The following is a 23,402-nucleotide window of genomic DNA, read 5'->3' as shown; positions in this document are numbered from 1 at the left end:
GTAAAACTATAGAAATATTAATAAGTTAATGTTTTTTAATTAAGAAGTGAGAGACAAGTGACAACTAATTTGTATTATCATAAACTTTTCTTTTTATTATCTTAAACAAGTCAATAAAACTAAACTAAACTGAATAAGTGACCCCTTAATGGTATATTTCAGCCTTAATAATTATGTGTTAAACCGACCATGATAGTTGCTACAGAGTGGAAATGGATGTCACTTTCACCCACCACCGTCCATTTCATTTTCGCCCACATTTTTTCATCATCCAACCACCGCCCTTGTGCCACCTGGATTCCACTAACCAATCATCTTCCAGAACCGGTGTGAGGTCTTCTATTTTGCTAACCCAACCAATCATCTATCACTACCAAAAGGAAATACATGGCAGTGGTGCTGCCACGTCACCACCATTTTTTCATTTTTGCTTCTATGAAAAATTAATGACGTTAAATATGAAACGGACAAATAGATATGTGAAAATAATTGCAAACGTTCAAAATAAGAAATGTCTCTTTATGTTGGAATGTTGTGTTTTCCTTTCTCTTTTCATATAATTTAGTATTTTAATTTTCAATAAATAATTATAACTTTATAAATATTTCGTGCCTATAGTCTATTTTTAATAAATATAAATAGTTTGCTCAAGTTTTGCACTCGATTTAAAGTTTTAGATAAGGTGCTAAGCATGAAACTTGATTTATAATTTGAGTTGGGCTCAGGCTAGCCTTTGCTCAATTTGGCTCATGAATAATATTAAGTTTACGATCATTATGTATCAACCTTAATTTGATTTTTCTCCAATTATTTATATTGGTCAATGTTCGAATTAGTCAATATATGATAATATACATAACATACAAGTTTCAATAAAGTGTGGCCGCATGACTCCGGTATACTTTGGTGGGTTCCACTTAAGACCTTGCTCAATATATTTCCTAACGAACAAATTAAATTACACTCAAATATACAAATTGACCCACTAAATTATTTTGAGAGATGATATTTTAGTAATCATTTATCAATAGAAAGAGCCAAAGAGGTAGATGCTTAACTTGTTAACACTATTTTTAATAGTTCAAAAGGTTTCTCGTATGTTAATATCATTTCAATTTAACTTTAAATTATAACAAATTTTACGAATAGTTGGTAGTTTAAAACTTAGTCCAAATTGTGAAGGGTTCATAATGAAGATATTGGAAGCTTATATTCCATTGTTACCAACATCATCGTCACTGTCTCTCTACAATGTCACCATTGGTGTCATCGTTACTAAAAGTAACGCCTCAGTCATCAACAAATTCCAACCTTTTTAGGTTAAAGAATAAACAAATAATTACTTTATAAACTAATTGAGTTAAACATTTCAATTCCTTTAGCAAACTCTAATTCCTTGAACAAAACCAGCTTCAATTTTTCTTCTTTTTTTTATTTTTTATATTTTATTTAATTCTAACAGATTTATGTTGTTCTGAAAATAAATAAAATCAAATGTCCGTTAAAAAAATTTCTTAAAACTTTGTCATTAAATAACAAAAGAATATCGAGGCATATTATTAGAGACCAATTAATTGACGATATATAAGATTTATAAAAGGTTTTAATACGTCATGCGGCTTGATACCTCCCCCACACCATAAACATATTCAAATATTAAATAAAATCAAATCTTATTGAAAATACAATTCCAAATGCATAGGTTAAATTTTTATAACCTTATAAATCGAGCCATTAAATATCACTTGTACTATTTGCCAACCAAAGAAGTTGTCTAAACAACTAAAGTTAGGTTATCTTTAGGCAGCTCCTAACTCCGTTGTCTATTACCACTCTCAATTTTGTAATGATCTTCCGTTTGAGACTCCTCTTTGTTAAAAATTAAAATTACGCATCTTTTATGCTTTAACCTAACTTTAGTGGATTTTTAAGACTTAATTCGCCTAAATTACAGGTTAAGACTTGGTTGTCACACTTTCTAGACCTTTCTAAAGTGTGTTACATTTTCACGTGTATAATGGAACTACATTCATATAACATTTCACAAAGAATGTGTGATAGCTTTTGTCTTTTTCTTTTACTTTCCCCATACGGTACCGGTATTTCCCGAATTTTACGTTAAATACCGCTACCGTACCGGTACAAAAAATTTGCGATTTTCGAGATCGGGATTTTCGGTACCGGTATGGTACCGTGCTCATCCCTACTTGATAGAAAATATTATAAACAAGTTCAAGTAACTACGATAAAAATATATCGTGACACTTGCATAACACAAGTTTAATTTTAACCAATGTTTTAATAAACCGATACGTGTTGGCTGGTTGAACCGGTTATATCAGATTTCGGTAAGGCAACCGGTATTTTTGGGCGGTTTGATAGAATATCATACCGCAGGTTTTTAAAAAGATACATGTTCGAACCGGCAAACCGGTTTTAAACCAAGAGATTTTTTATATTTTTTGCGCCCAAATTATTTAGAAATGACTTTTAACCTAGCGGATAAAGTTGAAACAAGTAAACATAGTAACCGACAATTTGCTATGTAATTGATTAAGTTCCTATTTGACTCGATTATTGTTTATGTGTGTTATTTGCTTCATGTTTGAGGTTTATTAATTTATTTTTGAGATATTTCCAGAGTTGCAGTTGTATTTATATAGAATTACTGGGTAAACTATTGAATCCGGTTGAACCTTTCGGTACATTCCAGTTCAACCAGTTGTACCATTTTTGAACCAAAACTTGTACGAATAAAATAATGATTTTTAAAACTTTGAGTTTAACCACTCTCCTCACCCTGTCTTTAATGTTCGTGTCACGAGTACAGAACCAAAATCAATCAATCAATCAATCATACCCAGTAAAGTCCCACAAATAGCATAGCTATAAGTAGGGTCTGGGGAGGGTGGGATGTAGGCACACTGTACCTCTATCCACATGGATAAAGAGATGTCTTCCAGAGAGATCATCGGCTCTAACGTACATATGTATGAAGCAATACAAAAGAAATCAGAGTTCAAAAGTAATAATAATAATAATAATAATAATAATAATAATAATGATATTAATACTATTTATGTAGAGAAAATATTATTATGGTGTGTGACTAAAATAAGGTAAAACTTTTTAACATCTTTTGATCATAGGTCCATTGTAAATTATGTATATAGTTTAGGGATGTCAGCGTAAATATATGATATTTAAAAAAGTAACAAACATCCTTGAAAGAGTTAAAGAGGACCCCAATATTAACGGCCATACCTATTACCAAGCCCTCCACTCTTAATCTCTCCCTAAACATCTCATCTTGATCGCATCACTGTGTTGTATAGCAACAGGAAGGTACGTTTAAGATTAATAATTATTATTATTATTATTTTTAATCTTAATCTTAATTGTTCGTATCAAACATTTATTATTTCTGTTATATTGGTCTATGAATGCCAAAGAATAACAATAATGGCAATTGATATTATTGAATTCCAATCACCATGTTCATTTCAATTAGAGATACCTACCATTAAGATATATATACACATGATTTCCAAATCGTAAGATTCAAATTTGATATTGTTTGATATACCTTTTTCAAATTTGATGTGTAGAATGTGATTATTATTTTTTTTGCATCCAAATAGTATAATTAAGTCTATTGAAAATTACATTTATTGATCTTGGGGTCATAATTATATTCGTTTACGTTTGGTCATAAATGTCCGTTGACATTTGTTCAGTTATATGTCCGTTTATGTTCATGAACTGTTCATTTAAATTTTAAATGAACAAACGTTTAACCTGGGTTTGTATCAGAGAGCATTAACATGAAAAACTAAATATATCCCTGGATGTGCTGAAAGAGTTTGTAACAATTTGCCGTCTGCAGATATGGAAGATTATAGACGACAAGGCGGAATTCAGCAATTGCTAGTTGCAGAACAAGAAGCTCGACAAATTGTCAACACTGCAAGAACTGGTATAGTTTCCATTATTCCATGAAAACATATAAATTGTAATATCGTACAATTAATGGTTTTTGTTTTATTTCAGCAAAAACGAACAAACTTAAACAGGCACAGAGAGAAGCCGATGAAGAAGTAGCCAAATATCGCACCCAAATGGAGAAAGAATACCAGAAAACAGTCTCAGAGGTAAAGATAAAAATAAACCCTCGTTCGTTATTCAGATCAAATCCATGATAATGAGGTGTTTATAATATTTAAAAATTTTGTACATTGATATATAAACAGTCAACTGGCTTTTCTGGAGTGAATGTTAAGCGACTCGATGAAGAGACGACTCAAAAGATCAATCACTTGAAACAACAAGCTTCAAAAGTTTCACCAGAAGTTGTCAAGTTGCTTATGACCCAAGTCACCACAGTCAAGGTTTAATTTACAATTCACAATTCTTGTTTTTGGGATGAATAAGTTTGTTTATGCAGCATTTACTGTCATAATTTTTGGAACTATGAACATTATTTTGACACATCAATAAAGCTATATCATTTTTGAAAATTTGTCAGATATCAATAAACAAACTTGTATATGTTAGTTTCAAACCTAGACATTAAAAAGTTTGACTCGACTTTTTCTTATCGATTTTAACATCCATGAGATCAGCCAAGAACCCGGGTTGTGAAATATTAACTCCTTCGACGCTCTTGTGACCGGTCAACATTTTGATGGCGCTTGACATTCGGGGTCTAAGTTTTGTGACCTCTTGAACACATAATAACCCAACTTTCATGAACTGCACGGCTTCGGCTCTTAACCTGTCATCATCATGATCCCCTTTCAACATCAAAGGGTCCACAAGCTCTACTAGTTGGTTGCAGTTATACATACCCCATGCCTATACAAACACATTTGCATAAATTACAAAATACAAACATATCAAGAACATTCTTGTATAGGTTTTAAGTTTTAACTTACCTTGTCAACCAAGAACTGCTCTCCATGTTCCATATCAAAATCAACGACGGACCGTCCGCTTATTATCTCAATAAGTAGCACACCAAAGCTATAAACATCAGATTTTCGAGTCAAACGTCCGCTAACTGCATACTCGGGGGACAAATATCCTCTAGAATTAATGTATTTATTAATGTTAGTTACACTGTATTAAAATTCTAGAAACCAAGAAAAAATAACATGTTTATTTAGGACTTACAATGTACCCGCAACACGAGTACTAATGTGAGATGTGTCTTCTTGAAATAATCTTGCAAGACCGAAATCCGCAACTTTTGGATTAAAATTGTGATCTAAAAGTACATTGCTTGCTTTGATATCTCTATGAACTATATGAGGGTTCTTTTCTTCATGAAGATATGCTAATGCTTTAGCAACTCCTAGAATAACATCCTTTCTCTTTGTCCAATCAAAATTGTACCTGATTTGCTCACCACCTACACATATAAAAAAAGCAGACGGTTGGTAACAATCACCACATGACAAAACTTATTTTTCTTATTAAAAACATTTAAAGAAAAATACCTAGAAATTGATATGCAAGGCTATTGTTTTCCATATAATCATATACCAAACATCTTGTAGCTCCTTCAACACAACATCCATGAAGACTTACAAGATTCTCGTGTTGTACATCGCATAATGCAGCAATTTCGGATATGAATTCGCGTTCTCCTCTCATTGATTCTAGTTCAACCGATAACACCTTTATCGCCACGATAGTCCCGTCTCTTAGTTTACCCTGTTCAATGCACATTAATGTAAAAAAAACAGAGAATTCTTGCAAAATTTCTACTTCTTATTATAATTTCATATAAAAAAAAAAAAAATTTTTTTTACAAAAATCACCTTATAAACAGCACCAAATCCTCCCTCTCCAACTTTATTCTTGGAACTAAAACCATCGCTGGCAACTTTCAGCTCATTGTAAGAAAATAACCTAAATTTTGTACCACTCTCTCCACCTGTATTTCACATTTTATATCAATTTCTAGAAAAACACCTTAAAAAATCAAGAAAACAATAACCCATGATATTCATATCAAATTCTTAAAAAAATCCATTTTTTTCAAACTTGTACTAACCTTTTTCAATCTTATGGACCACCTTGTCATCTGAAGTTGAACAAAAGCATTGTAAACATGGGAAACGAATCTTCATAATTGTGTAAACTTTAAAACTATAATTATACGGATTCTTGTATATAACTGGATCTTAATGGGAATTGGGTATGGAACTATGGAAGATTGAGAAATGGGGATTGAAAAATGATTAATGAAGATGATATATAGACGGAATCAAAGAATAATGTTGACCTCCTGAGATGACTTTGGACCATTAGCCTTTGAACAGATCTTGGTTCCACATGGTACGTGTTTATGACCAAGTACAAGAAAGATTAGGATAATAATAATAATAATAATAATAATAATAATAATAATAATAATAATAATAATATTCAATGAAAGTGTGTTAAGAAGTTAAGGTGATATGGGTTTGGTTTTATTTACGTTTAATCGGCAACTCCCACGAAACAAGTTCACTTGACTTTTTGTTGTTACAGGAATCTTAGTTTAAAATTGTTTGTATATGTATGTGCAAGTGGAATAATAACGATATGATGGAGATTCTATTTGTTTAATAGCACAATGATGATTTTACAAATTAATATATTTTTTCAAATAACAAGCGAAGGAAATATAAAGAAATTAATATATTTCTTAGACTATGTTGTGAGAGTAATTATTTTTTAGTTAAAATCGTTTTAAAAAATGAAAAAGCTCATTAAATAATGAAACAGAGACTTATTAGGATTTAAGAAAATATAATTTATTTTGAATGGGTCCAAGGAAAGCCCCTCGTTTAAAATGAAGTAGTTTAATTTGGATATGAGAGAAAGGTTATAAACGGTAAGTAGGTAGGTGTGAGTAAAATTAAAAAGATTGTCTATGAAGAAGATTCGTTGAAAGAGATTGGAGCAACACAAATTAAAAATGAAGTAGGAAGGAAGAACAAAGATATAGGAAAAGATTACGTACAAATTGCATTAGCTTAGTTTATATAAGAATACTATAGTTGAGAAATTTTACCGAAACTGATAATGTATCAAACATGTATGAGGTTTCATTGGAGTTAATAATTATAGCTATGTGCATGGTTGCATAAGCCGTCAGACGCTGTCAGGTTGATTGACTAGGGACTTGCAGATATTTGGCCTAGACGGAAGTACTCGATGCCCAGACGTGATATTTGCAGCCATGGTTGTGTAAAAAATCACAAGGAAAATATAATCGTTTGGAGAATCTTTATGTTTATATTAAAGCGTTTAGTTTACTCTAAACAAAAACATTTTAATTGTGATTAGAGCATCTATAACATGTTGTTCAACCCGAGCTCCGAATGATGTGACAAAAGAAGGAACTTGGAGAGACAAAGTTTCCTTGTTGTGGAGCAAGTTTGTAGAGTCGAAGTTTGTGAATACAAACATGCAACAAACTTGCAAGGTGGAAGGCTTGTGACTTTGCGGCCACCTTCTCTTTCTCTCTCGCATGCATATATATACATATATAGGGGCGACTTAACGTACACTACGTACGCAAATACGTTCAGGGTTTAAAAAACAAAAACGTTCAAGTCAATTTCCAAAACCTAAAACGTTCAGGGTTAAAATATAAAACGTTCAAGGTTAAAACCTAAATTGTTCAAGGTTAGAACCTGATATTTTCGAGGTTAAAAATTAAAACGTTCAAGCTTAAAACCTAATACTTTCTAGGTTAAAACCTTATTATGCTCAAGTCAAAAATTGATTTGATTGAAGATCCAGATCTGTTTGTTTGGATAAATTGATGATTAATTGGATCAATTTCTATGTTAATTGATCAATTGGCTTCAGCAATTTCAATTTTAGTTGGTTAATTGATCAATTGCTAAAATATACAAACTTGTGAACAACGATCAGAGAGTCATTGATGGTCGCGGTAGAAGAGGACGAGGCTCATGACGGTAGATGATGGTCACGACGGTAGATGGTGGACTTTGACGAGACGACAGAGGTGGCAGACATCGAACAAATCGCGTACTTTTAATTTTAGGGTTAGCTTGTTTTTGAAATCAAGGGTTAAAGGTGTCGCGTACGTAATGTACGATAACGAATTATTGTATTAGATTTTTTATCTACATATATAATTATAATATTTTTTAATATGGTACGTGAAGGTTTGTTGTAGAAAAAATGTGAGTTTTTAAGAAAAAAAATTAAAATATTATAATACAACGTTTATATGGCCGTTTGTTGAATTTTGTTGTTGTGATGTTCTTAAAAAATCATTCGTGACAGATATTTTTATGACAATGCACCAATTATTGATGCCTAACTTAGACACCTATATATGTGGTCAATTCAAATCATGATTACATAAAGCATAGTGAATGAATACTTATGATCATGGGCATGAAATTCCCAATGCCAATGTACAACAACCGACACTAAACAATTTGTGTCTTGTCTAAAAGAGTCATGGGTAAAACACAAGACAGATGTGTTTGTCGACAAGTCATTAAACTGACCCGATAATACCCCTTTGACACCTACCTATGCAAGGACACAAAATACGAAAGTTGTGGTTCCTTACTCATAGAGGTAGCGTACAAAAAAGACTCAAATACCCTTAAGTGCTACCCGCAGGTTAACCAGAAGTCCCTCATAAGGCACCCGCGGGACATATGAACCATCCGCATAAATCATCTGAGGGAGAAACATTCCCACAAGGCATGCGGAAGCATCCTGGCACCCTCAAAGGTCATCCACAAGAAGGAATATCCTTCCGCGTAAATGACCGCGAGGTAATGCTCCGGGACAGCTGTCAATAACTAATTACCTTCTAGAAGATTTGCCAAGATGCTTTCTTGGGCAATACGTAATTCCTCAGCTAATCACATAAGGACAAATGGCAAGGCGGTTATAACCGTGCACATGGCCAAGGGGTGTATTCCACCCTATCAGATAAAGACGCGTGTCCAGGTTGTTATACATGCACATGCAACGTATAGACTGAGCCTATCACATGAAGACACGTATCCAGATGGTTATTCGAGCATCTTCTAAAGGGACAGCTGGCCCAATCACATTCCCACACCCTTCGGCTATAAATACCCTGTCAATCATCATGAGGTATTCATTCACTCTCAGTGTACTCTCTCAATTTATTTAAGAGCATTATCTTTGTCAGAACTGTACTTATTCTTACGCCGGAGGGTGGTTACGGGAAGACCCCCCTCTTGTCCTTCCCGTAACGAGCTCACGGTGTCTGTTTTGCAGGTCTTCGTCACTAGACTTTAGGCAATTGAGTTCATATCGTATTGGCAGTTAACCGTATCCTACCATGTTGACTGATCGGATCTAGGACCCATTAGTGGGGAGTAGATCCGTGTTTCTTCACTCATATTAGTCATACGTGACATGTTCATTTCGGCATGGTTTGTGTTCGCTTGGGAGTTTGTTATTCTTTCTCATCGTGTAAATGTGTTTGCGTTTCTTTATTAGTCGGTCATCTTTGAAAGACTTTTATGTATTATTGACATCATGTGGTTCATGTCTAATTAAAAGAGGCCAGGAGTGACGGGCAAAACTCAAGACAAATATTTTTGTCGACACATACCTATGTTGCAACTTGCAATGTTGCAATGATACAAAATACCAAAGTTGGGGTTCCTTGCTCATATTAGTCATATGTGGCATGTACATTTCGGCATGATTTGTGTTCATTTTGGGAGTTTGTTATTCTTTCTCATGGTGTAAATGTGTGAGCATTTCCTTTTTTTAGTCGGTCAACTTTGAAAGACTTTATGTATTGTTGATATCATGTGATGACTTAGGTACTTAGGACAATTTATTGTAGCAACAATTATGGTTTTGGGCATGGGTACATGGCATATTGGCATGAAGGAGCATTGAGTATTTGTACAATGATTCAACTTAAGGCTCCTTGTAGTTTATTCCGTTTATATCGTTTCATAGTGCCTCAGTTGTCCATGATTTTCCATTCAGAACCTCCTTGGACTTTCGAGTATCCTTCATGGAGATGCAGTCCGAAACCGAATGTAAGTTCAGTTTTCAAATAGATCGAATAATAATCTATTTTATGTTATTTTTACTATTATTTACGTAGATATCAGGTTGGACTATATAAGATAATAAGATTGAACAAAAATTGTATATTGATTGGGCTACATGACACATTATTTTCTATCTAGTTTAGCAGTTTGAACAAAATTTATATTTTATGAAATGAAAACCGATTTAAAATTTCAATTTAACACCAAACTTGTAACTCAGTTCAGTTTTAATCAGTGTACAATTTTAATCAAATTTGGGTTGATATGGTTTTCGGTTATAGGTTTGAAATTAAATAATGAACATCCTTTGGCGGCATACGTTTAAAGTATGGGATGCCTACGTAAACGTCAAAGTTAGTATAGTCTATCATTATAGCATTAATATTTTAAATGCCATGCATCCTGTTGTTACGCGGAAAAGTAACATTTGTTTTTTCTTTCTTTCAGAATTTGGCGCGTAGCAAATACAATAAACAATATTGTTTGGTGGAAATAACATTATACATAGAAAACTTCTTCATGGAAGTGGTAAAAATCTAAAACATAAAATATGTCATAATTCATATTGTTTGGTTAAACTTGAAAGTCCACGTGGTTTGCCATAGTTCATCCTTCGACCTTTTCTTTTGTTTGTTTTAGCAAAAAAAGATATGAGGCACATAGAAAAGAAATTATAATATAAGTCATAAAATTAATAATTTAGTAGCATTTTCAACTAAACAATCAGTAAAATATTTATAAAAAAAATGAACAACAGTGTTTCAATCCGTTAGACTGGCGCTTTGTTTGAAATTGAAAAGTCTTTGATTAAAAAAAGTATTAGATATATGCTATTAAGATATATTATTATATAATATACAACACCTAACAATGAGATTTTAGATATGATAATTTACTCCATGTTGCTAAAAAAACCTAAAACTAATAATAATGCATGACACACCTTCTATGATTTTAGTTTTGACCAAAATAAAGAGCCAAACCTTAGACCATTTCATACATACTTATCACGCTTACATTTTATTAAAACTCCTGGGATGATTGACCAAAATATAAGATATTAATTATTAAACCTTTGAAGGGTTCAGCTTGAACCTTGTGACAAGGTGTGTAGAAAATGTCATGATACGACAATTTGTGTTATTGTCCATCATGGAAATGCAAATAACTAACACCTCTGATGCATATTAAGTTTGTTTTCTCATGCAAACCCCAAAGCAACATTACAGGTTGGCATTGTCATATTGTGACCAAGTTGTTTTTCTTAGAAAGATGGACTATTTTGGTAAGTTTAAACTTTAAATAAATTATATCAAGACATTGAAGTCCTAGTTATTCCCCACAACCTGGACAAACATGTGGATTGGATGTAGGTCGTAAGCGTGACAATTTTTTACTCAACCAAGCAGGTAATAAACATGTCGTTTTTGGATTGACTAGCTCAACCGTTTAATTAAACATGTCAACCCATCAACTCTTTTGACAAATTTAGATAAGCGGATTAAACGGTTATGTTTGATGTTTTTGACATGGATAAAAATGTGGGTCGCGTTCAGTTAAACAATTTGACTCGTCAACCCAATGCCCACCAACCTGACACGATTGGCATCCCTTCGAACACTGTGGTTAACTAACTTAAAAAGCATATGCAAATAGTTAAATACATCAATCAATCCACCAAAATAAAAAATGAGCCCATGACACTCCAATCAAGTATATGAACCCAACCCAAGACTAGAGTAGAAGCATAGATTGCAACAAAATAAAAAGAATTCATTTTCTCTCCCTAGAAATTTCAAACTATTGATATGCGAAATAGATCTCAACGATATTGTACATACATGAAATGTTTCAACAGCTTTACCTAGAATGACAGTAACCGACGAACAGATTCCATTTACTTCTGTCGTTTCCGGTCATCTTCCTCGTCATCCGAGTCACCACGCTCACGGAAACGTGGATTTCTCTCCTGAAAATATGACAATATAACTCTTATTATTTTTATCAAGAACAAATTAAATCTTGTTTAATGGTGCAATCACAAAACTAAGAAAGCACAGAGCATTATTAATGATAACCTGTCTGGAGTCATTATCAGAGTTTCTTCTAGGTTCATTTTCAGAATTCCTCTTGGGGATATCTGGGCCCCGCCGGTCATCTTCACGGTATCTCTTCCGAGGGTAATCTAATGTTTGTAAAAAAAACTTGATTAAAACACAGCTTATCTTTTCTTTAAAAGGCATTTAAATAGCAAAAGATAATATAGGCATGAAAAATGGTAATGTATGTATCACCTCCACCTCCTCTACCATATCGATGGGACCCACCATGACCACCACCACCTCCATGTCTTCCATCTGCAAGACATGAAACTCAGCAAATGCATATAATGTAAGATGAACTTAAATAACTGAACAGGCAAGTTATGAACTTACAGTTGTGACTCATCTGAGGCGGCTGAAAAGATCCCAACGACCCGACCCCATAATCTACCACCTGCCTTTGTTCTTCTAACTCTTTCTGCACCAATTTTCCATAACCGCCTCTATGTTTGACTAGTCAAGGAATAACTTATAGAGCCCACATATTATTTCATTTACAAAAAGATCACCAAATGTATCACTAAAATATAAAGTTAAAAAATTAGCTTTAAAAGGATATCTGGATCATAATCCGTGCGGTATTCATCCCTCACCTGCTCAGAAATTATAAATCAAAATAGATCAAAAATATGAAAAATCTTAACAATGAGATAAAAGTTATAGAACGAGTTTTTGTCACCTGTCCACCACTTCGTCCACGGCCCCATTGCCTTCCATCTTGGAATCCCCAGTCAAAGTCAACACGAATAGGACGATCGTCTAGAATGGTCCCACTTATGTATTTCACAGCATCTTCAGTATCTTCCCTAGAATAGTACCTGAAAACCACAAACATAAAAAGGTTACTTCTCTTCTCTAGCAGTAAATTAGAATTTAAATAAGTTTTGACAGATTTTGATGTCATGACTTACATGACAAAGCAGAAGCCACAAGGTGTTTTGGTGTTCTTATCCAAACCCATGACAATCTTTTTAATTTCTCCTGCTCGAGAAAACAATTCATAAAGCTGTTCTTCGGTTGTGTAGAAAGACATGTTACCAATGTAGACAGTGGTTGAAGTTTGGAGTGCATGTTCATATTCGTCTTGTGTTCCTGGAAACCTTCTGTCACGGTATGCAGAAATCTTGTTTGGATCCTGGCATACGAAATACCACATATCATCATGTAGAAACAGAGTGAGCATTTTATTAGCAAATGGAGAATGTGAAAATAAAAAACAAATACCATAAAAAACCAACTTACTTTCTGTTTTTTTTCTCACAAAAGTCCCTCAACAATATGGCACATTAAAGTCCTCGTACATGTTAAATTTAAGCACAATAGTGAAAAAAAAAAGTGTAATATATACCCAAATCTTAAACTAATGTTATTTCCTTAGTTATACAAATGCTAAGTCTAGTGAAATTACAAAGTGTAACTTTTATATACACAATTCTTAAATTAATATTATAAAAGTATTGCAACGATACATAAGAGTGGCCCAACACCTTTATAAATTGATGCATGATGTTTTTAATTGGGAATCAATTGTATATAGCGAAGATCAGTAAAAGAAGTTTATTATGTATAATTTGTATGCTTTTAAAGAGACATGTCACTTTTATAATTATAAATTAGTTCCACCATTTTATAGCCTTCTTACATCTATTCATTATTTTATAAAATTGATGCACCGGTTTTAGATGGTTATGCACCAATTTGAATAAACCTATATAAAAATGGTGCTAACGCAACCAAAAGCTTTGTGAATAATAACTACACGTGCTGAACTCCTAACCTTTTTATCAAAAACTGTTTCAACTTAAAAGGCGTGTTCGTTAATATGCATTTATACTTCCTGTGGATTCTATAACAATAATAGGAAGGCCGTATATGTATTTATGTTCGTTAAAATGATTAGTGTGGTAAGGGAAAATGTAATATATTTTCGGCAAGCTAAATCTTTTTAAAAAAATACGCAACCAAATCTTTAATTTTTATAGAAAAAAATTAATCATCGATTGTTTTGGTTGGTATAGCATGTGTTCAAAATAAGTCAATTTTTATTTTTATTTTTTTCACGGTTGTGTTCACAATTAACATGTACAGGGACTTTAATGTGCAAAAGTCGTTGAGAGACTTTTATAGGAAAAAAACATAAAGCACGTTGGTTTTCTATGGTATTTGCCCTATCAACAATCCTAATTTAGCATCAATGAAAAAAATGAGAAAGTGATGATACCTTGAACAGCAATGCCATAGCACGGTATCTGAAAAGAAGAAAAGCATCGAGTTTAATTCACTTTCATAAACGTGTTTAAATAAACAAATGCATAAAACTGGTTTGAACCAAATGATCTCCAGACCAACACAAAGACTGAACTTTAACAAGTTAACAAATTGAAAGACAAAAATACAAACTTAAAAATAATAATAATAATAATAACAACGATTCAAGCCGAATCAACACCTTTAAAATAAAAACAACTCAATCAGCTATTTAACTAAACAAAATCAAAATGTCAACCTAAACTGATTCTAACAAACCCTAAAATCAACATTTAATCCAAATTCGCGTTATTTTCACAAATGCAATCATCTCACGCCATTAAACTTGAGCATAACCTTACTGTAGTAACTAATTTCATCAAACAATCCGTCAATTTCTATAATTTGATGCCATAAAACAGATTTAACCTAATTTTTTTAAAGTGATAATTTGAATCAGTTTTTTGGGGATAAAGAGTCACTCAGTTGATAAATTACACAAATGATACAAGATTTGAAAGTTACCTTGTGATAGGTGGAGACGGCGGAGCTAAGCCAAGCGCGGCGGTTGCAATCGGAGACTGAATTGAAATACGTCGGTCTAATTATTATACTTCGATAGTTCGATGTGTTAGCCCAGCCCAATCCAAATGTTAATATTGGATTAAAGGCCAGACCAATGTAACATTTGAGAAACATAATAAACAGCCCATTTGACTATTGAGTGTTGGTGGAGTTGGACAGTTGGTTCTTGTTATGTTTCACTTTTAAGATATCAAATATTCAAATCAATAGCTTTTTATAAATACTCTGTTTTAAGACATGGTCTCGGTTTCATACTTTCATAGACTTTTAAGTTTCACATTCTATCATTGCACATGATGTATATGTTAGTTTAAGGGTTAATTTAATGGGTTGTTAGGAACCCACCACATGAGCTATTAAGATGGTTGACGGATTCAGAGGTTTCATTTAGCATGTTTAAATTTTGGACCGAATCAGAGGCTTATGACTGATTAAGAGGTTTCATTTTAGTGAGCCAAACATACTTTGATACTAACAAAGGTAGACTTAAGCCCTTAAGAAGCTACCAAACTGCTAGGGGGTGCAAACGAATTAAGCCACTCACAAACTACAAAGATTGGCTTGATAAATAAGCTGAGCCTTATCAAGCCCGCACCTAAAACAAGCTCATTTATATGTCGAGCTCGAGTCTCATATGTTTGAAACAACCCCTACATCACTTGAAAGGATGGAATTAATGAATTTTCTTTCATTATATTGTTATTTTTTTGCTTTTGTTTGTTTTTATACGTTATTCTTACTTTAAAATAAAAATATTATTATTGTATCAACATCATTATTATTATACTTATTATCCACGTAGTACATGCATGTCCGGACAAACATGCATAATCTACATGATAAACATAACTTATATACATGCATAATCTATGAAGCCTTTCTTGTAGCATATAAAACATTTCTGATTATAATACATTTTTTAATTAAAAGAACGGTTACGAGATATATTAAAAAGGTCCTTTCATAAATGTTATTATATCATATATGAACACTTTATTTTATATAGAATAAAGTCATTCGTGGGCAACAATTTGGTCCAACCATTTTTATAACTTGCGTACGGTTTTGGATTGAAATATTCTCTTTTCCATAAATGTTCCCAGTTTGCAACACCAAGATTTCATTTTTCTCATCCAAGGGGCCCAAATCATTTTGGGTAGTGGAAACCACTTTACTTTGTTAGATAATGTAAACTAAATTGGAAAAAAACTTTTTTAGCAACTTCAATGGTACATGTTTCTCCGAACAATTGTGCTACTTTTGTTAACTATTTTATTGTAGTGAAGAGGTAGGTCCCAGCAGAGCCCAGTTGGACCCGCAAGACTCACCTTAAACAGGGACGTCTGCGCAGAGACCAACTGGATCCGCAGGACCAACCATGCTCAGAGACGTGACGTCCTTACGCGCAGTACGCAAGCTGGTCCCGCAGGAAATGCCTCCCAATGGTGAAGGACTCCGCCTGTCCCCGCAGCCTCGGATACAAGCCATTAGGGAAGGCCACCCGCGCAGCATGGCTACACGCACAAGGCACTTAGCTCTCGATCATTCAGTGTCACCTGAAGGAATGAGCCAAGCCGGGAGCAATCCCGCACAGAGGCGGGAGGGGGAATACTCCCGCCCAAATAAGCCAGTCCGTATACTGAAGGATCTTTTACTGTACCTGACGAGGTATGGGCGAAAGATCTGATCAGAGATACGACAGCTCACTGATACAGTATGGCGAGCAGCATGCTCCTGTACTGTATCACTATTAGCCGCTGCCTACTCACCAACTACTGTCATACCACGTGCGTAGCCGGCAGTTGGTGGAAAGGGAATAGTACACAGCAGGCCTGGTCACTATCAGCCGCTGCCTACCCACCAACTACCAGCAGGGCACGTGCGTAGGCTACTATTGATGAACAGGAACACTGTAGCAGCCGGCCATACCTCCTTGGAAACCTACCTTCGGCTATAAATACCCCAAATGGTATGATCATCTAAACATTACATTATCTTATATCATCAGAATATACCTGATATCTGCTCTAGCAATCTCTTAATATACTTTTATATTTAAAGAGCAATCTAGTCTGATTCTCACGCCGGAGGGTGGTCACAAGGAGGAACCCCCCCCCCCTTCTCAGTGACGAGCTCACGGTGTCTGTTTTGCAGGTTATCAGAAGAACCATCTTCCAAGGGTCTAACCCCTCGTGGGAAACAGCTATCCAACCCCCAGGTTACCAGTAATCTGTCCGGGGTCCGGTTAGTGTTTCTTCATTGGCGCCATCCGTGCATAAAGCTAGAACTACAATTTTCTCCAGTTTTTTCAAACTTTTACAAAGATGGTTAGAGAAATTCCGGTAACCACAACCCCAGCTACTGGGGGGAATACCGGCAACACAGTTTTTACGAACACTACCCCGGCTACCGAAGCCGGGGCAAGTGAAGTAAATTTTACGAACACTACCCCACTTACCAAAGCTGGGGCAAGTGCAGTAAATGATCGCCTATTGGGATCCACCGATACCCAGTTTGAGAAACGAAGACTCCCCCGCCAGACTCTCGATGAAGTTAAGGCATGGGCGGAGGCACGACAAAAGGAATTCCAGGCTGAGTTGGACGAACGCTTGCGTTCCGTGCAACAGGCCGACGAATTCGAATACTGGGAGGATGACTCGGAGGAATCCGACTCCGACGCGAACCCTCGCCATAGGGCAAAAGGGAAGCGTAAGGAAACGGAATCCCAACCGAAAAGGCATTTTGGACAAGCCTTCAAACCAAAAAGCACAGGTGGAAGTCCACGAGACTTCTCCAAAACGTTCAGACCAAACGTTGCGAATGCAGGAACGTCCAAGTTTGCAAGGGACATTGCGGAAGCAATCGCCCCAAAGAGTGCCAAACAAATGCCTAACATAAGCACATATGACGGTTTATCTGATCCAGACGATCATTTGAACAGGTTCATAGGGGGGGCAACCGTCAGCAATTGGACGGAACCCACGTGGTGCTACATGTTCCAAATGACGCTTGTTGGGGCTGCTAGAGCTTGGTTTGATCGTCTACCGGTCAACCACATCTACGACTGGGCAGACTTCCAACAGAAGTTTAGCCAACACTTCAGCCAGCAACGGAAGTATACCGAGGAGCAATGGACAATCCTCAAATGCATACGAGAGGAAGATGAATCTCTGCCAAACTTCATCACTCGCTTCAACTCAAAGAAGCTAAGTTTGGGCAATATCAGCGAAGATCTTGTTCGCGCTGCCTTTATCCAGGGCGCACATGACCCAGAGCTCATCCGCACCCTAACGGGTAAAGATGGCATGCCATCCACATGGGATGGCATCATGACAGCAGCAAAACGCTATGCGGAAACAGAGAAGCAACTGGGTAGAGATCTCCCACAGAGCACAAACCTCTACACTCAGAAGACGAGAGAAGACAACGTCCTCACCGCCAGACTAAATAAAAAACGGAAGCTAGGCATTTGGCAGTCAAGGGTAAACTTTGACACCTCATCCGGCTTGCAACATCGAGTGGGCGGAAGGGATAATGTACAGTCGCACCGGAACTCCAGATGGACGCCACTCACCAAAAGCGTCACTGAGATATTCGCCACTGAAGAGCTCCCATGGCCAAAGCCTCCAATAATCCGACATCGTCACGATGCTGATCGGAGCAAATACTGTGACTTCCACAAGACAAAAGGCCACAACACTGAAGAATGCATAGACGTAAAGGACATGGTCGAAGCATTTGTCAGAGATGGGACGCTAGCGCACCTCGTGGCACAATAAAGGCTGAGCAGGCGGGTGCGTATAGAACCTCAGCTGAGGAAAACACGAATCAATTCCAGCTTCAAAATCGAGACTACATGCTGCGTAAAGAACGAGATCCCGAACCAGGTGCGTATCGGCTCGATGGCACTCCCATCCCAACATGGAAGGGAGCTCATTTACACAGTCTGCATGTAAATCAATTCCAATTTGTAAAGAAAAGGCCAAGAGCCACTTCTAATGGAAATGATTCTCTTTAAGAACATCGAAGCTGATGATTTTACATTTATACTTTTCTGAACACTAATATGCCGGTTTTCACCGCATAATTACGTGAAGTCATTGCATGGGAAGGCGGTCTCCTACCCGCACGAACCCAATAACGTGACAAACCTTCACGCAGGTCAGTTTGGGAAAAAGTTCAGCACCCAAAAATGAAAGTGCCGGTCTATCCGCATGAATCATTAAAGGAAACTGAATAATAACCTATCAACAACCGCGCGTCGAACGGTTAAACTATGCAACACTGGTGACGGCGTTCACATTACGTGAAGTCGTTGCGTGGGAAGGCGGTCCTACCCGCACGAACCCAATAACTTGACAAACCTTCACGCAGGTCAGTTGAAGGGGAAGAGTTCAATTAACCCATTAAATGAAAGTGCCGGTCTATCCGCATGAATCATGAAAGGAAACCGAACACTAACCTATCGACAACCGCGCGTCGAATGGTTCAAAACAAAATTCTTAAAAAGGATAAGGAAAACCTACACGCAGGTCAGATAATGGTAAAGTTTTGCCATCCTACTAAGTGCAAGTGACGGTTCTACCCGCACAATCACGAAAGAGGAAGCAAGACTTCCTGTTATCAACCACGTTCAAAGGTTAACTTATCCTCAAAAGGTGAGGAAAACCTACACGCAGGTCAGATAAGGGTAAAGTTTTGCCATCCTACTAAGTGCAAGTGACGGTTCTACCCGCACAATCACGAAAGAGGAAGCAAGACTTCCCGTTATCAACCACGTTCAAAGGTTAACTTATCTTAATGCCTTAGAAATTTCGAAAAGGAAAACCTACACGCAGGTCAGATGAAGGTTAAAGTTTAGCCATCCTACCAAGTGCAAGTGACGGTTCTACCCGCACAATCACGAAGGAGGAAGCGAAACTTTAACCCATTATCAACCACGTTCAAAGGTTCTTATTCTAAACACTTGGAAAATTGCTAATTTAAACTAAGTATGCAAGTCATAAGTTTATAAAGCAAGGAACCCAAAGAAGGAAATAACAATCTTATACGCAAAAAGATTAATATTTCAAGAATATATTACAAGAATGGCCGGGTAACTACCCGCCTAAAAGAATAAAACTATACAAGTCTATCTTAGCAATGGGAAGGGATCTTCAGGATCAAGCTTCAGGGCCGCTTCCACTTGGACCCGCTCCGTCAGAAGAACGGGGTGGTTCGAGGAACGCTTTGAGGACAGCTAACCCATCATCAGCAGCAGCTACTTCGTCCACCTTTTCCACCACTGGATGCGGGAAGGCGGCGTATTGGTTCAATGCTTGGTCATAAAGGGCTTCGGTATCCACATCGAACAAAGGGAAGTTGGAAGGCGGGACGCCTTTCTCAACAAACCCTAGACCAAGCAGGAAGCCGGCCTTTTCCCCATCCTCATGAGAAGCGTTGAGGGCTGCGGTCATAGCATCATCGTAAGAGGTCTCTGAAAAGACCCGACGCACAACCTACAAAGAAAACAAGTATTAGAACCTTTTCTTACAAAAGAAAAGCGTGAAGATAAAACTAAACATACCTGAGGCAACGCTTCTCGAAGAAGCCATTGGAGGGCAGCTTGAGCTTCGTTATGGGCGCGTTCGGCTTCGCTCTTGTTAAGGTTGGCAAGTAAAACTTCCTTTGCGGCAGCCTCTTCGACGCCCTTAAGCTTCCGCTCGGTGTGATCAAGCACCCCCCTCTGGTCCAGGATTTCCTGGAGTTTCTTGGCATCTTCCATTGCCAAGGCATCATGAGCGCGTTGGAGAGCCTCTAATTTGGCCTTGAGCTCCTCATTCTCCACACGCAAAGGCTCAGCAACGGCTTCAGCCTTGGCAGCCCTCTCGGTTGCGTTTCGCGCAGTCTCCCTGGCCAGCCGAAGCTGTTCATTCACAGCTTGGGCAGCCTTGGAGCGGGCCTCGAGTCGCGCCTGAACTTCAACCTCGAGGGCCTTGAAGGCCTTCTCCTTGTCGGCGGCAGCTGCCGCCAGCTGTTGGTTCTCCCCCCGAAGAGCACGCGCCTCAGATACGTCCTTGGCGCGAGCCGCTTTCAACTTGTCGTTTTCACGACAAAGCAGCTCGACGCGTGGCTGCATCCGGGCCTGGAGAACCCGAAGCTCATTGGTTAGCCTACCCTCCTGGTAGCTAACCATGGCTTCCCCCAACGCACCCGGGGGAGCAGCGTGGCGAGCCCAGTCCACGCATTCCACAGGTGTGCGAAGGGTTGTTCCTCGGCGTATGTTCCATCGTGGAACATACACTTCATTGGAATCCGACACTGCAAAAGAAACAAAGGCAGTTAGGAAAAGATGATGAAAAAAAAAAAAAAAAAAAAAAAAAAAAAACCCTACGCACCTGTAGGGTCAATGACAGGCCGATAGCCGCCAAACCCATCACCTAAACCTAAAGGAAATCCATCCAACAGGTCAGGCAGACGGGAAGAGGGCAAAGATCGGCGGGAAGCCCTGCGCGTACCTGATGGTCCGGCCGTCGGTGCCGGTGGCGCGGGCATGTTGGCAGCCGCCGTGGTCGCCGTTGTGGTCGCCGCCGCGGTCGCCGCCTCCTCAGCAGCAGCAGTAACCGCCGGCTCCGTGAAGGATGCTGTAAAAATCGCACTCACGGCCGGCGGTGACGACATCTCGGCCGGAACAGTTGGCTCAAAGGAACGAGCAACTAGACCAGCGGATGCAGGCGCAGGCGCCTGGGTCGACGCCTCAGGAAGGCTGACCGAGCCTACCGTCATTGGCGGGGAGGTACTCCCCTGCGCTTCACCCCGGAATGCGTCAACATCCACGCCTGCACAAAGAAGAAAGTGTTAAATTTATGAAGTGATAAATTTACTAAGACATTATGATTGTACTTACGGGTTTTCTTGACCCTGAACGTACGGACGGGCGGGGAGGAACCCGATGGAGCCGGCCTCTTGGTACCGGTCACCGTCGTCTTCGTTGGTTCTCCGGAGGTAACGGTCGTAGCCTCCGGAGCAGTGGTCTTCTCACCACCGGGCTTCCCCGCCTCTTCTTCACTATCTGACTCCGAGTCAGATAGAACCACTGGATCAGCTGAGGCCTTCTCCTTCCCCTTCACGCCGGCAGCAGCCTTCTTCTTCCGCACCAACGGAGGAGCATCTGAGGATTCCTCAGAAGAAGACGGGTCAGGAATTCCAGCAGCGGGTACAGCATTGAGGGATTGAGGAAAGAATATCGCCTTACCTGGCCGCCGGTGGCTCAGGATCTCGTGGCCCAGCGGATAGACCTCCACAAACCGATCCGCCGTTTGCTCCAGGATGGGCAACTCGCCCTCGTCCAGAGCACGAGTACCCATCCGCGCAGGACCGTCGGTTTCCCGCGGGTACAGAAGCGACTCCAAATCATTTCCCTCTGAAAGAATAAACAGTTAGAAGACAAACGCGTATCAAAAAGAAAGACAAGACATACCATAGGGAATAGAGTTCAAACCGTATTCGAGAAGGATGGGAACCTGAGACGCATCCTTCCACACCCGGCTCATCCCTAACATGACCATCCCGGACTCCGCAAACCGGTAAACCGGAGATTGGATCCGGGATATCTTCGAAAACCACTCCGCCTCCTGGTAGTTGGGGGCGTGAAGGCTCGGTATCGCTTGGCCATTTTTAAACTTCATGGCAAGGGGGATGGCGCGGGCAGAAATGTAGAAGAATTCCTGCTTCCACGCGCGAAGACTGCGCTCGGTGTCGCAAATCTTCAGACCCTTAATACGGGTCGTCAAGGTGTACCACCCCTGGATGCACCTCCAGGTATAGAAGGTCATCAGGCGGTCCACATGGGGCTCGATGCCCAAAATCCGGCACACCCACTCAAAATGGCGAATCTTGGCGATCGCCATGGGGTGCAGCTCGGTCAAATGAACACCGTGCCTCTCAAGGACACGGTAAACAAATTTTGTCAATGGGAATCTAAGATTCCCATAGACAAAAAATGCAGCATAAACCCCGATCTTGCCTCTGGGGGCATCGTACACGGTCTGGTGGGATTCAGGAAACTCAGGCTCGAGATGATCGAGCATGAACTTCCTGACAACATACCGGTACTGATCGCCGGGCAGAGCACACTGGCACTCGCCAGCAGTACCCCTGTCGTCAGCTATAGCTTCAGCATCACGAGAAGACATCTTGCAGAGAAAGAAGAGAACGATTTCGAGAGAATGCTCGATTGAATAAAGGAGTATTCGCCGGAAATCGCCTTAAAGATGAAGAGAAGAGTGAAAAGTGTGAATTGCAAAATAACCCTCTCCCCCTTTATATAGTAATCGCAATTAATGCGGTGAATTTAATGCGGAGGAGAGAGAAATCGAATGTGCAATGAAACTATGACACG

At 38.3% G+C, this 23,402-nt stretch overlaps 3 protein-coding genes across 3 annotated transcripts; 1 reads left to right on the top strand and 2 right to left on the bottom strand.

Moving 5' to 3' along the window:
- The first annotated feature begins 3,884 nt into the window (after positions 1 to 3,884).
- Positions 3,885 to 4,517, top strand: LOC143623418 (V-type proton ATPase subunit G1-like). Its single transcript, XM_077094333.1, has 3 exons — positions 3,885 to 3,976; positions 4,051 to 4,151; positions 4,251 to 4,517. The coding sequence occupies exons 1-3, from the start codon at positions 3,889 to 3,891 to the stop codon at positions 4,392 to 4,394; spliced, it is 333 nt and encodes a 110-aa protein (XP_076950448.1). The 5' UTR covers positions 3,885 to 3,888; the 3' UTR covers positions 4,395 to 4,517.
- LOC143623417 (putative serine/threonine-protein kinase) lies at positions 4,421 to 6,378 on the bottom strand. The gene is made up of 6 exons (XM_077094331.1): positions 6,059 to 6,378; positions 5,823 to 5,938; positions 5,499 to 5,715; positions 5,173 to 5,410; positions 4,935 to 5,085; positions 4,421 to 4,854 (listed from the first exon to the last, which is right to left on the bottom strand). The coding sequence occupies exons 1-6, from the start codon at positions 6,132 to 6,134 to the stop codon at positions 4,570 to 4,572; spliced, it is 1,083 nt and encodes a 360-aa protein (XP_076950446.1). The 5' UTR covers positions 6,135 to 6,378; the 3' UTR covers positions 4,421 to 4,569.
- Positions 6,379 to 11,653: 5,275 nt separating this feature from the next.
- Positions 11,654 to 13,373, bottom strand: LOC143623423 (nuclear cap-binding protein subunit 2-like). Its single transcript, XM_077094337.1, has 7 exons — positions 13,102 to 13,373; positions 12,870 to 13,008; positions 12,750 to 12,783; positions 12,524 to 12,637; positions 12,389 to 12,445; positions 12,167 to 12,273; positions 11,654 to 12,057 (listed from the first exon to the last, which is right to left on the bottom strand). The coding sequence occupies exons 1-7, from the start codon at positions 13,371 to 13,373 to the stop codon at positions 11,986 to 11,988; spliced, it is 795 nt and encodes a 264-aa protein (XP_076950452.1). The 3' UTR covers positions 11,654 to 11,985.
- Positions 13,374 to 23,402: the final 10,029 nt, after the last annotated feature.

The sequence above is a fragment of the Bidens hawaiensis genome, unplaced genomic scaffold, assembly GCF_021521415.1.
Source record: "Bidens hawaiensis isolate Kalapana, Puna unplaced genomic scaffold, B.hawaiensis_p1.1 tig00003462_1, whole genome shotgun sequence".
NCBI lineage: Eukaryota > Viridiplantae > Streptophyta > Magnoliopsida > Asterales > Asteraceae > Bidens > Bidens hawaiensis.
The sequence above is the reverse complement of the archived record's forward strand: the minus strand, read 5'-3'. Positions and strand labels throughout refer to the sequence as shown.

Bases quoted from the DNA above. Each gene is read 5' to 3' on its own strand.
- LOC143623418 (XM_077094333.1), top strand. From the start codon at position 3,889: ATGGAAGATTATAGACGACAAGGCGGAATTCAGCAATTGCTAGTTGCA. The intron at 3,977-4,050 runs GTATAGTTTCCA...GTTTTATTTCAG, and splicing joins TGTCAACACTGCAAGAACTG to CAAAAACGAACAAACTTAAA. The intron at 4,152-4,250 runs GTAAAGATAAAA...ATATATAAACAG, and splicing joins ACCAGAAAACAGTCTCAGAG to TCAACTGGCTTTTCTGGAGT.
- LOC143623423 (XM_077094337.1), bottom strand. From the start codon at position 13,373: ATGCTCACTCTGTTTCTACATGATGATATGTGGTATTTCGTATGCCAG. The intron at 13,009-13,101 runs GTAAGTCATGAC...TGTGGTTTTCAG, and splicing joins TGTGGCTTCTGCTTTGTCAT to GTACTATTCTAGGGAAGATA. The intron at 12,638-12,749 runs ATATCCTTTTAA...GACTAGTCAAAC, and splicing joins CCGCACGGATTATGATCCAG to ATAGAGGCGGTTATGGAAAA.
- LOC143623417 (XM_077094331.1), bottom strand. From the start codon at position 6,134: ATGAAGATTCGTTTCCCATGTTTACAATGCTTTTGTTCAACTTCAGAT. The intron at 5,939-6,058 runs GTTAGTACAAGT...TGTGAAATACAG, and splicing joins GGTCCATAAGATTGAAAAAG to GTGGAGAGAGTGGTACAAAA. The intron at 5,716-5,822 runs GTGATTTTTGTA...TGCATTGAACAG, and splicing joins GATTTGGTGCTGTTTATAAG to GGTAAACTAAGAGACGGGAC.